Below are 11,768 nucleotides of genomic sequence, written 5' to 3'. Positions count from 1 at the left end.
TCTTGTTCCTTTCCCCTTCTCTATGATTACCAAATGGAGCTTCTCGCTACTATCCGTGGCCCTGTTATAGGTCTTGTCGGATATACAGATCTAGTGGCGGCTTCCAAAAAGAATTTCAAGACTTTTAAAAAGTTTTGTAATCATTTCGGCGAATTGATCATGTCCAATTAATTTAATCCCAGTCAGTGAAGAATTCACTTCCCTCTCTTCTCAATCCAATGAAGTACATAGTATGTACTTCTGGATTAATTTCTTTCAGCACAAAGATGCTAAGGCTACCAGATTTCAGAGAGCTTCTTCGGGCAGCTTTTCTCGTTTGACAACGAGCAAATTTTCCGTGTATGTGGGCACCGCCAAGGAGACTTATGTCCTCAGATGCGGTGTGCGGTATGTGGTGGGCAAGCTGATAGGTGGCTGGTGATATTGCACTCCTTTTTTGATTTTGCTTTGGGCAACTGCAAATCACACAATGACGAAACGAAAAGATTGAAATGTCAAACTCAATGTCAAATATCACTTAGTATATAGTTTATCAAAAATTCAAAAATCGAAAAAAACGTTTGATGAACCAGATAATAGCCGGCAAGCCAGCGTTCTGGCAGGAAAACGTCTGTCAGGTCTGCTAGTTATTATTATATTTTTTTGCAAGCGGATTGATGTGGCCGCACACAAGCTTCCTTTTTTTTGCATTGTACTTAGTAATTTTGTCGGCCTCGTGGCGTAGTGGTCAGCGCGTTAGCCTACCATACAAGAGGTCTCGGGTTCAATTTCCGACTGGCTGACTTGGAATATTTATTTGAAAATGTGTTTTTACACTAGTATATTTTATAGTCCCTGGACTGGTACCTGAAGCGTAAGACTGATCATCTTATCTTCATGTAACAAAAGTGATCAAGATAAACTGCGATAGATGTATCAATGCAGTGCCCTATGCACCATTATGTGCGGAAAGAGAATGATGATGATGATTTAAGTAATACACAATAGTCCCCTTTTAGCAAATTTCCGGATCAACAAAATCACTGAAATACTTTTTGTATTACCTTAGTATAGCTGCAAAGGAAAGTTCTTCTCATATGAAGCAAAAGAAAATATCACATTTTTTTACTTCCTCAATTTAGTATTGTATTCCATCATGTAGGAATGTTTTTGTGTTTTTGAAAATTTCATCTTTTTATTCGTTCTATGCCGTAAATTTTCACTGTGTACATATTCTCCGGTTTAACTGGATTTTTGTTTAATTGAAACCTCATCAGTCTTATTAAATTCAGTTAAACAGGACTGTTGTGTATATAAAAAAACAATATGTAATTGGCTAATTATTGTGGTTTATTTGTAAAAGTTGTTTTTTTGCTGTCGTTTTCTTAAAATAAATAAATATTGTAAAAGATAAGTAAACACAATATGTAGGATAATGCTCACTATACAAGTACATAGGTGTATGTATTTATCATTCAATATAATATTAGAAGGATGTAATACTGGCCTTGATAATTTACATAATGAACTTACATAATATTTTATTACTGTGAGAATTGTTATTCATGCGTTGAAAAATGAAATAGCCTCTTATGAATACTGAATCAAAAATAAGTGAATTGCCTCTTTAATCAAAGAGTGCTTATATAGTTTTCGTGTTAACATAAATATTTTCAATAAATGACGGTTTTAAAAGGAAAATATTTGAGTTATGTCGAGATGCAAATTGTGCTAAGATCCTTAGGAATTCAAGGTTATAGTATAGTGTAACTAATAATGGACATGAGATAAACCAATTAATATCTTGAAATACGTTAATCTTTAAGTAAATTAAATAAAAACACCGAAATGTAAGACTCAATTCTTCTTTCTTCTTCTTTTTTTCCTCATCCGCTCCTAAGTAGAGCATGTGGACATCAGCAGACGACTCCAGGAGATTTTATCGCCAGCCAGCACTCTCGCCTCCTCTCACATATATCCCTGAATAAACCGAAAGATCGACATCGAAAGCCATCCAGGAAGCGTGTGGTGGAATCCCGCAAGTGTAATGAAGAGGCAACTTGGGTTTAGGTTCCCCTGAGGCATGCGCTGCACTTGTCCAAGCCAGGTTCTCTGTCGCATTCTAAAAACCCTGGTTGTAGGAGGCTGCTACGTCTGTTCTTGGATTTCAATGCTAGTTATGAAATCGACCCACCTTATGTCGAATATTCTCCTTAAACACTTACTCTCAAAATTCAGAATGCTATTAATGCGAGAAACTGCAGAAAAACTCTGCTCGTCTGGGTCTCTTATATTAATACCAAAAAGACCCAGATTATGTGCAACGAATTCTGTCCTGACAGTTATGGCTCCAGCATTGATACTGTGGACATCGCAACAATCCGGCAGATTGTGATAAAATGAGTGGTAATCTGGGTCTGTTAAGTGGAAAACACTCAATAGATCACTCTTTTTCTCTTTATTAATAGGGATGAAACCACTGAAAGTTTTTTTAGGGTTTAATATCAGAATCGGGTTACCTCTGCGTTGAAAATTTATTGTGCGAAATCGACCTGAGATATTTAAATTCCTCTTAAAACTCATAGTTTTTGATAAGGAAGCATTAAACATAAACCACCTAATGCCATGAAATAAAAACGTAATTCCATCATAACAATTTTTTTACATCTGTAACGTCTTCTTGCAAAGGTTGGCAAAATTAAGAAATTAGTCATCAGTCATGCGTTTGTTAATAATATTTTTCTTTTATACAGAAATGCGTACAAGATTAAATCAATCTTGTGACAGAAGCATGTTAGAATCACAGAATGAATAGAATCACATTCAATGTTTGTGACTGGGCACCAAACATTTTTGATAGATATGTATATTCGGTTTGGCTTGAAGAGCACAATAAATTAATAAATTGATTAGTTTAACTGAATATATTTTTGAAGCATCATTTGTAAATTTATCTACAAATACCCTTAATGTTTATAAAATATGTATGGGTAATTTCCCTTTTTCTTGTTAAATCTACTGTATTTCTTATTCTCATTGTTTTCTTCAAATGATCAGTTATGAGTGAAGAAAAATATGCTAATCTTTCATCAAAACTTCCCATTGACCTGTATTCTTTAAATATTTCTTGTTGATCATTAACACTCAAACGTTAGGTCTCTCTACACTTAATGTTTTTCCCAGATTTATTTTGGGACTGCAAACCATTGTTTCATTTTTCATGGGTACTTTTGCTTACCAGTATTAGTTTAAAGCATTATCATTTTGCTGCTCTTGATTGTTGGCTTGCGGGTTTAAGAAATTTTGAACGTTAAGAGAGTCATTATGTGTTTTACCATTCAAAGCTTAATTTTTATCTGGACTGGGCTGGTTTAAAATGGAGGGCCTATAACTGACATTGGTTTAGCTGTTGTTGAAATGAATCATACTAGCAGGTGAATTGCAGTCTTAAACAAAATTAAAATTAAGATGATATCTGAGGATACCAAGATTCTAAATAAATATAGAAAGTAAACAAATGATTAAACACTTTGTAACACTGAATTACCTCGGTCGCCGATACCATTGTTTGAAAGTGTCCTCTGGTGATAATCACATTGAAGACCGATCTAGATCAAAATAAACATTCATTTGTTTTCTTTATTTTCTTCCCTTGAGTAAGAATGCTGTCATTAAATAGTTCTTCACCGTGAAATATTACATCCTGCATGTGATTGAAAACTTCTATTTGGTCCTCATTCAAACATGAAGTCACCGATACATTGAAGGATTCGTCTGTGATATATAAAATGTTATAATGCAAATAAATTTAACTAACTAGTTTGCCATCTTCACTAAATTAAGAACTACATAAAATAAAGTAATTAAATTAAATGTCAGTTTTATAACCTATACAATATAAAAAATAATTGAAAAATCTTACTGTTTAGTGAATTTGTATCCGCAAGTGTCATTATGTGTATCGTTCTTTTATTATACATTTTGAAACAATTTAAGACAGGCTGATGTATTAATATTATGGAGTTTATGAAATGGAATTGGCGCGGCTGATCACGTATAAACTTCTGGCAATATCAGACAAACGGTGTCATGTAATCACAAACAGAATGAGCTTATAGATGAAGTAGCATACATATACAATTTAACTTGTCTCCCTTTTCCATGGCAAATTGACAAAAGAGAAAAATGCAAATAGGGTCAACTCAACTTGTATCCAAGTGCGTGTTATTCAATGCATTATGTGACTTAACTCTGTGTTTTCATCGAAATATAATTTTTCTACCTAACTCATCTTTCTTGACCTTGTAGGGAAAAACAATTAGAAATCGACTGTCCTACTAAAAATTATTTTGTATTTTTGATGCCTCGTCTCCCTTTACCTTACCAACACAGAAATATCAAACCATGTAATTCAAATTAAATCTTATGTCTGAAAATATATATATTTTTTTAAAAATACCATTTAAGAATCACATCATTGCAATTACTTTTCAATGGATTGTTTTTTTCTTCTTTCATTTAGTTAATGTTATGAAAAAGTACTCCATTTTTCATTTTTAAAATTGTTACTATCCCTTCAATTTCAAACTATTACTAATGATCAAACAATCGAGCCTTAGTAAAACTTTTCTTGAAAATTAAAAACAAATGAAATGTTCATACCTGTATTATGTGCATTATAAATTTTTGATAAACACTGTATAATATATTTACAAATATATTGTTAAAATAAAACAATATTACACAGAATCATTTAGTTACTATCTTCATTACTGTCACTGTCGGAATACCCAGCAAGTAAAGATAATCCAGATGCAACTGGGGTCGGTTGCTTTGCATTAGATTCTTTCACTGATGTAGTTGCATTATCTTCAAAATTGTTTGTAGAAGTCAAACTCTGACCATTTGAAATCGTTGAAGTTACAGAATTTTTATTAACTTTAACCAAACCAGTTAACGGATTTTTATTAACTTTAACCAAACCAGCCAATCCACCTTTACGCGATATCACACCAACACTCTTATTCCACACTTCTGATTTGTTACTTGATTTCGGTATTGTAACATTGTGAGGAACGACAGAAGCAGAGGATTGTGATATTGTTTCACTAGTGTCAGAATTTTCGGAGTCTTCAACTTTGATTTTTTTTGTAATGAAAACCTGTGATGTAGAGTTTCCTTGAACATCTTCGATGATTTCCTCAGATACGACACGTTTATTTGTCGAAAGATGCTTATTTTCAAATTTTATTGACCTGGAAAGTAATAAAACATGATTAAGAATTCAATGTTATTTTTAGAAAAGGGGACATTATTCTGAATCACCGATTTTCACATACATTTTTTCAATACATACTATAACATTTTTAATAATGCATTTGGGCATTCACTGATAATCATAAAAGAATCGTTCTACAACCCTTACTGTTTGGGTGTATAACTGAATTTTTAAAATAGTGCCAAATTTTAAAGCTATTTGATAGCAATAATATTTCATTTAAACATACTAGTACAGAAAAACTTGGTTATGAGATGTACATATATATATATATTTTGCACCACATCAAAAAATACAACACCCAATCTTGGGAAAAATCACATTTAATTTTTGTGATCTCACTGGGAATCGAACCCAGAACCCTTCGTGTCAGAGGCAGGGGTCTTACTCATTACATGACAGGGATCCCCACAAATTATATTAAATTCTGGTGTGTGGAGAAGTAGCTCGGTAAACGAGATTAAAGATCACTTTGTTGATGTAGATTTAAAACAAAAATTTCCCACACTTTTATAATTAAATGAAGAACTGCGGGTTCCCTGGTCATTTCCCAAAATACTATTTCGGAATACAAACATTAAATTGCATTGTTGAAATACTATACAATAATCTCCAGAAGACACATGGAGGATCTTGAAACAATTGAAAAATTGGCAATGAAATGTTCCGATTGGTGTTAATGGAGTTAACATATTTGCTTAATTCCGTATTATATACAAAACATAATAACAACAAAACGTTGGCAATGAATATGCCTCATACTCTGATTTCACAATTGAACTACAAAAACAAAGTTACGAATATGTTCTTGGCAAAAATAGGAAATCTAGGTAAACGGCAGAAATGATGCATAAAAATAAATAAATGTGTTTTCGATTTTGTAAGTTATGCTTGCCTCCAATTTGAAGAATATGAAAAAAAAAAACAAATAATTGTGAATTCCTATCTAAATATTTAAGTTGTATGAATCAAAAACTAAACCAGAAGCTTACTTTACAAAATCTTCATCTTCTTTTTCTTCTCGTTTCCTTCGGTCTTCTGCGGATTCTCCTGCATACTGTTTTAGCATACTATCGTAATCTATAGCAGCTTGTCTACGATTTAGATCCTTTAATTCTTCTAAAGATTCTAAAAGTTCTATTTCATTCCGCGATTGCTCAGTTCTGTTTTCTGAAAGTGAGATTAGAAACGTACTTATAAAAACGAAAAAACAGGCTAACTTGTGGGGTTACAACCTTCTGGACATTATGGTAGTGTTTTGAAAATGTTATAATTAATAGGGGGCTTGGTACATATTTATCATCAAAATATTTCTGGTACATGAAACTATTCCTAAAAAAATCATATTTTTTATTGGCTTAACAATATCAGGCACCAGTCTCACATACATTCATAACTGTAAACCAGGAGTTTTTCTTTTTGGCTATGGAACCCTAATTGATCTAGGTTTTTTTGGCAGAACCCCATCTCGACAATAAAAAAGTAAATTGACAAAAAAAAAACATTTTAAGGCCCATGACACCTTATTGTTTGCATGTTAAAATGTTAGATTGGAAAAGAAAGACTATATTTTGAATCAAAAACTTTTACTGCCCTTATTAAATGTGATTTTTTTTTCAGTTTTACTTATAATACGCCCTAACTCTCGGAACCCTTGTAACCTTTCCACGAAACACCTTTCAGGAACCGCTGCTCTGAACACATGACAGCAGCAGTACCTTATTGAAAATCCAATTGCTATGCCATCAGATTTAAAAATGATGGATCTCAGCTTCCAAAAGCACTGAAAGGTCTAAATTTATTGCAACAGAGTATAAAAAACAATGAGAAGGGAATATGAAAATCTAGGCATTTACAGGATTTATGATCTGTCATTGGTTGGTTGGAGTGGCCACTTTACACACTGTGTAACATTCATCATGGACATCTACATTTCCTCAACTCTTCCAAGGAACTATTGAAAGGGCTGAAAACAACGCAAAGGTTTGCTTTCAACCTAATGAAACTCAGCCGAAAGCATGAGGGCTATCACTAGAGCCCTTACAGGGTACTGCAGATTATTAGAATACACAATTTGCTAGGATGAACCTTTCTGAAACTTATAGATGTAGGTTCCGAAGTGCAGATAATGGAAAACATTTACATATTTTATGTGAATGTGATGCTTTATATTACAAATGAAGTCGCATCTTTGGGGGACCCCTGGTTAAACCTAAGGATGAGAGTGCGATCATCCCTATTAAGACAGATACTTTAAGGACCTGGGCTTGGAGGAGGAAATTTAGCCATAGACATGAAAGCTCTTGCCCTTCACTTAGTAGCACAGCTCTTTTGATAACTTATTAATTTACTGTGACCCGTAACAATATATCTACACAGGTCGCAGTGATGCTAGGAGCTTATTTAGCACTGACTTCTATCTATAAGTACACATATCGCTAGCCCAAAGCAACAGTAAAATGAACCCGAAATTTCCAATTTTGAGATACATATGCAGATATGTTCATAAATTAATGTTTTCAAATAATAAAATATTGAAGTTAGACAGTTAACCTTTGTGAAAATAAAGACTTCATAATCTAATAAAAATAAATAATACCTCAAAGTCTGATTATCTCAGAATATGTTCTTCAGAGATATCTCACTGTTGCTTTGGGAAAGCGATATGTGAATGAGCGACAAAGAAAGAGAATAAAGGAGCACAAGAGTGCATGCAGGTTCGGTTACTCTAAATAATTTTAACAGAAACACAGCATAGGTTCTTCTTCTAGCCTCTAATTTCAGGGAGACCGTAGTAACCAAACTAGAATAGTAAACGAAGCGATCGAAATTTACAAATATTCTAACACTATAAACAGAGATAATAGAATGCGATTGAAATCAATTACAGAAAAGCATAGATTATGATACAACATAGAAACAAGCTTTATTTAACGACAACTGCAACACGGTACAAATCCATAGGGTTACATAAATACTCATACAAATTACATCACACGATGGACGCTGTAATGCAACCTGAAATAAAAGAAAAGAGTAAAAACAACACATGGTAAAACAACCCAGAAAAACGTGTTGCACAAAGTGGATACCATGTATCGGCCTAAAATTATTGATTATGTAAATACCTAGAAGTTTCATAGGGTTGTTTGCTTCTTCTTCTTTTAACTCATCTTCTTCTCTCTTTGCTTGTTCTTCAGCTAATTTCAGGGCCATGAAGTTTCTCGTTGCTCCAGCTTCAATTTCATAATCTGTATTTTTAGGATCGGTCTTAAAAGATATCTCTTGAAGGCAGCGCGTACACTGAAAAACATTAAGATTGACATTAGATACAACTGTCTTACTGAGGAACTGATTAGTGAAATTTCAGTTGATATCTAAGGCGGTTTCTTAATGTGCAGAGCACTGCCTAGTAAAAACATGAAATTAATGATAGTAAAAATATGTAATATAAAGGAAACAGGGATTAATTTCAACATTACACTAGGAATATTTTATTCAATACTACTAGTATTGAATAAAATATTCCAAAAGTGCCAAAAGATCTAGCAAGATCGACTTCAGTGGACAACCATCTTATATTATAATCTCACAATAATTGACACCGAGCAGATTTAGTTTTGCATGGAATTTTAACATATTTTTTTATGCAAAGTACCAGGTTTAGTAAAACTGTAGCTTAAGCTAGATAGACTTTGCTTTATAGCGGTAAATCACAAGTTAGAGAGAAGACAATATACATAATCCGTGTAGTGGATGGGTAAATATGAAGTTTGTTTGTAACGCCACCTCAAATATGTGTACTGACAGAATATTGGTAAGAATTTAATTGATTTAGTTACATACAAAGTGCTTATAAACAGTATGTAAACAAAAACAATGGCAGTTTTTTTTTTCGATATGGTTCCAATGCGCAGACTGTTATTACATATATTATCACTTATTTACAACGCCACATCAGACATAATATATTACAATATTAATAAACTTAAAATTCATAACACAAGTTTACAAAATGTAAATTTGCTGCAAGTGTTTTTGGTCAGGAGCCGCCGTTTTTAATAATCGACTTTATCGAATAAAAATTATATATTTAACTTGTAAAAACGGGTAGATTTTTTGTTAAAATAAAACAATTCCTACTGGAAAGTATCCACTAAAGCCTCAAGATAGATAAAATATTGAACCAATACAAACTTAACATAGCAAATTAGCTGGATGCAGAACTTTATAACTGCATTTTACTAACATTTTTAGAAGAGGAATTTAAAGTCAAATGTTAGAAGATTAAAAACATTTTTTACTTAAAATACTTCTGCACAAGTAAAAGAATCGATAAAACATTGCGAACTAAAAAACTTCTGCATAGTGTAAATAGTTCATTGGCGGAAATAAATATGTTGAAAATTGATTTTTGTTAAAAATGCGACTATCTGAATCCAGCCCACAATATAATTTTTCTGTCAAAAATGGAACGAGTGCACAAATAACAAACCCACATAATATGTTGTGGTGCTGTGTCATGGTAAACGTAAGGATTTGAGGTGTGCAGCATGTATGGTAGTGCAGTTTCAATCGTGAACATTGTAGCAGAATAAAGAAAAATTAAACTATTTCTGAAGACATTGAAATTCGGTTTCTGCTTGAAGCGAAAAGCGGAGTAATCGATAAAAACTAAATAAACAACATTTAACCGTGTTTAAAAGGTATTTGCATACTTTAATGTAAAATCTGTAGATCCTAATTCCCAGATAATCCTGATTCTCTACGTCTTCTTTTCTGGCATTAAACTTCTTTCCTTTGTAAATGTATTCACCACATGTGACACATCTCATGTTGAAGGGGGCCATCAATCGTACCGTGTATTGTCTATTTCTAGACAATTTCATACGCGGTATTTTAGATGGATCGAAATCCGGCGGATAATATTTCTAAAAATGAAAACAAGTTTTAGTAGTAACAGTGATGACATTTTGAAAACCCAAGCAACAGCGATGGTAATGTATTATTAATTATCTTACATTTAAAACTTTTCGCTCAGACATCTTGAATTTAGATTAAGAAATTATTTAAAATAGAACACAATATTCGCTCAAACTGACAAACGCACAACAATCACTGACTATATCTGACTTTGACAGTTGTAGCCCTCATAGATAAAGATTTTGTGTTTTACCACAGACAATAACTATTGTTGACTTTATTTATGTCTACTGTTTATTCCAAGTGAACGAGCGGCTACAAGTATTTTTTTAAAATTGAAATAAACGATTCTGCGTATGGCGTAAAATTAAAATTTCAGAATCACTTGTTTATTTTATATGTCCTTTTGAATTAAAATGAAATAAGTTTTTTATTAATGTTACACAATGCGTCATAGACTGTTATATTTTTTTTAGAAGTTCATGACGCACTGGGTATTAATTGAACTTAGGCCAATGTGTAATAAAACTATGGACGAATGTCGATTTGTCGGTATCCGTGAATTAAAAAGAGAAGCTTTATCATTTTCTAACCAACGATTCGAATGTTAACGGATATAAAAAAACAAATAAGACCGAGAATGATATGGCATGGCCAAATTTAACAAATACTTAAATATAAAAATGACAAATGTTGGAATAATAGTCGTGCGTGCATGAGAACATTTATAAATGTAGAGGAATCGACTTCTGTATCCAAAGACAGGGGAAAGTGACGTTCTATTATCTCCGCTTACCATTTACAAGATTATGGTTTGTCAGCGTATTTATTTTCAAAATAATATTATTTTAAAAAAAACTTTCACCAAAATTTTCCAAAAACATTTTTGAAAAGCACATTAATTTTAAGAAAGGTAGTTGAAAAATAATACTTTGTCGAATCTTACTTTATCACTAACTTTTTCATGAAGTAAGTATATTTTTGTATTATTGTGTAAGTTTACAGTACGTATCCAAAACGTTATTATTTTAACTGGTCAACATTAAATTTAATTTCTTTGTTATCCCGTATAAATTTTGATACCTGATAGGTACCCAAATTTAGAAAGTAGAGGCTTTGAGTAAAATTACACGCCACCGAGTAGTAGGCAAGTTTAGGCCGAAAGTTATATTTTCATTTCAATCGCTTTACACAGATGTCGCTGTTTCCTTGCATTTTCTGAAATTAATGTACCCAGCTCGATTGTGTTTAAATTAAAAATTGAATTAATAAACATATAAATTAAATTACGTGTTACTAAATACTATGAAAATACTATTATAATTTTTAAAGACAGGTCTAGATAATTAAGGCAATAGTTATCTTTATTATTTTCGAAAGTAAATTTGATGTTTTTGTGTAGTGTATTAATACGGGTAAATAAAGAATCCAACCGCCTATCAGTTCCTAAGAAAATACAAAATATGTCATCAACCATAACCATAATGGATTTGTAAACCATATTATGGGTACAAACCATTTGTTTCATTCCCATAAAAATAAACTTTTACATTCTGTCACAAATAAAGGTATAATAATGAAAAACTTA

At 32.3% G+C, this 11,768-nt stretch overlaps 1 protein-coding gene across 1 annotated transcript; it reads right to left on the bottom strand.

Moving 5' to 3' along the window:
- Positions 1–4,629: 4,629 nt before the first annotated feature.
- On the bottom strand, positions 4,630–10,426 carry LOC148277624 (splicing factor YJU2). The gene is made up of 5 exons (XM_088232640.1): positions 10,279–10,426; positions 9,976–10,188; positions 8,386–8,560; positions 6,250–6,427; positions 4,630–5,234 (listed from the first exon to the last, which is right to left on the bottom strand). The coding sequence occupies exons 1-5, from the start codon at positions 10,300–10,302 to the stop codon at positions 4,733–4,735; spliced, it is 1,092 nt and encodes a 363-aa protein (XP_088088766.1). The 5' UTR covers positions 10,303–10,426; the 3' UTR covers positions 4,630–4,732.
- Positions 10,427–11,768: the final 1,342 nt, after the last annotated feature.

Source organism: Micrasema longulum, unplaced genomic scaffold (assembly GCF_059751315.1).
Source record: "Micrasema longulum isolate JH-2025_06_02 unplaced genomic scaffold, ASM5975131v1 h1tg001002l, whole genome shotgun sequence".
Taxonomy (NCBI): Eukaryota; Metazoa; Arthropoda; class Insecta; order Trichoptera; family Brachycentridae; genus Micrasema; species Micrasema longulum.
The sequence above is the reverse complement of the archived record's forward strand: the minus strand, read 5'-3'. Positions and strand labels throughout refer to the sequence as shown.

Bases quoted from the DNA above. Each gene is read 5' to 3' on its own strand.
- LOC148277624 (XM_088232640.1), bottom strand. From the start codon at position 10,302: ATGTCTGAGCGAAAAGTTTTAAAT. The intron at 10,189-10,278 runs GTAAGATAATTA...TTTCATTTTTAG, and splicing joins CTGAGCGAAAAGTTTTAAAT to AAATATTATCCGCCGGATTT. The intron at 8,561-9,975 runs GTATGCAAATAC...AATGTTTTTCAG, and splicing joins TCTACAGATTTTACATTAAA to TGTACGCGCTGCCTTCAAGA.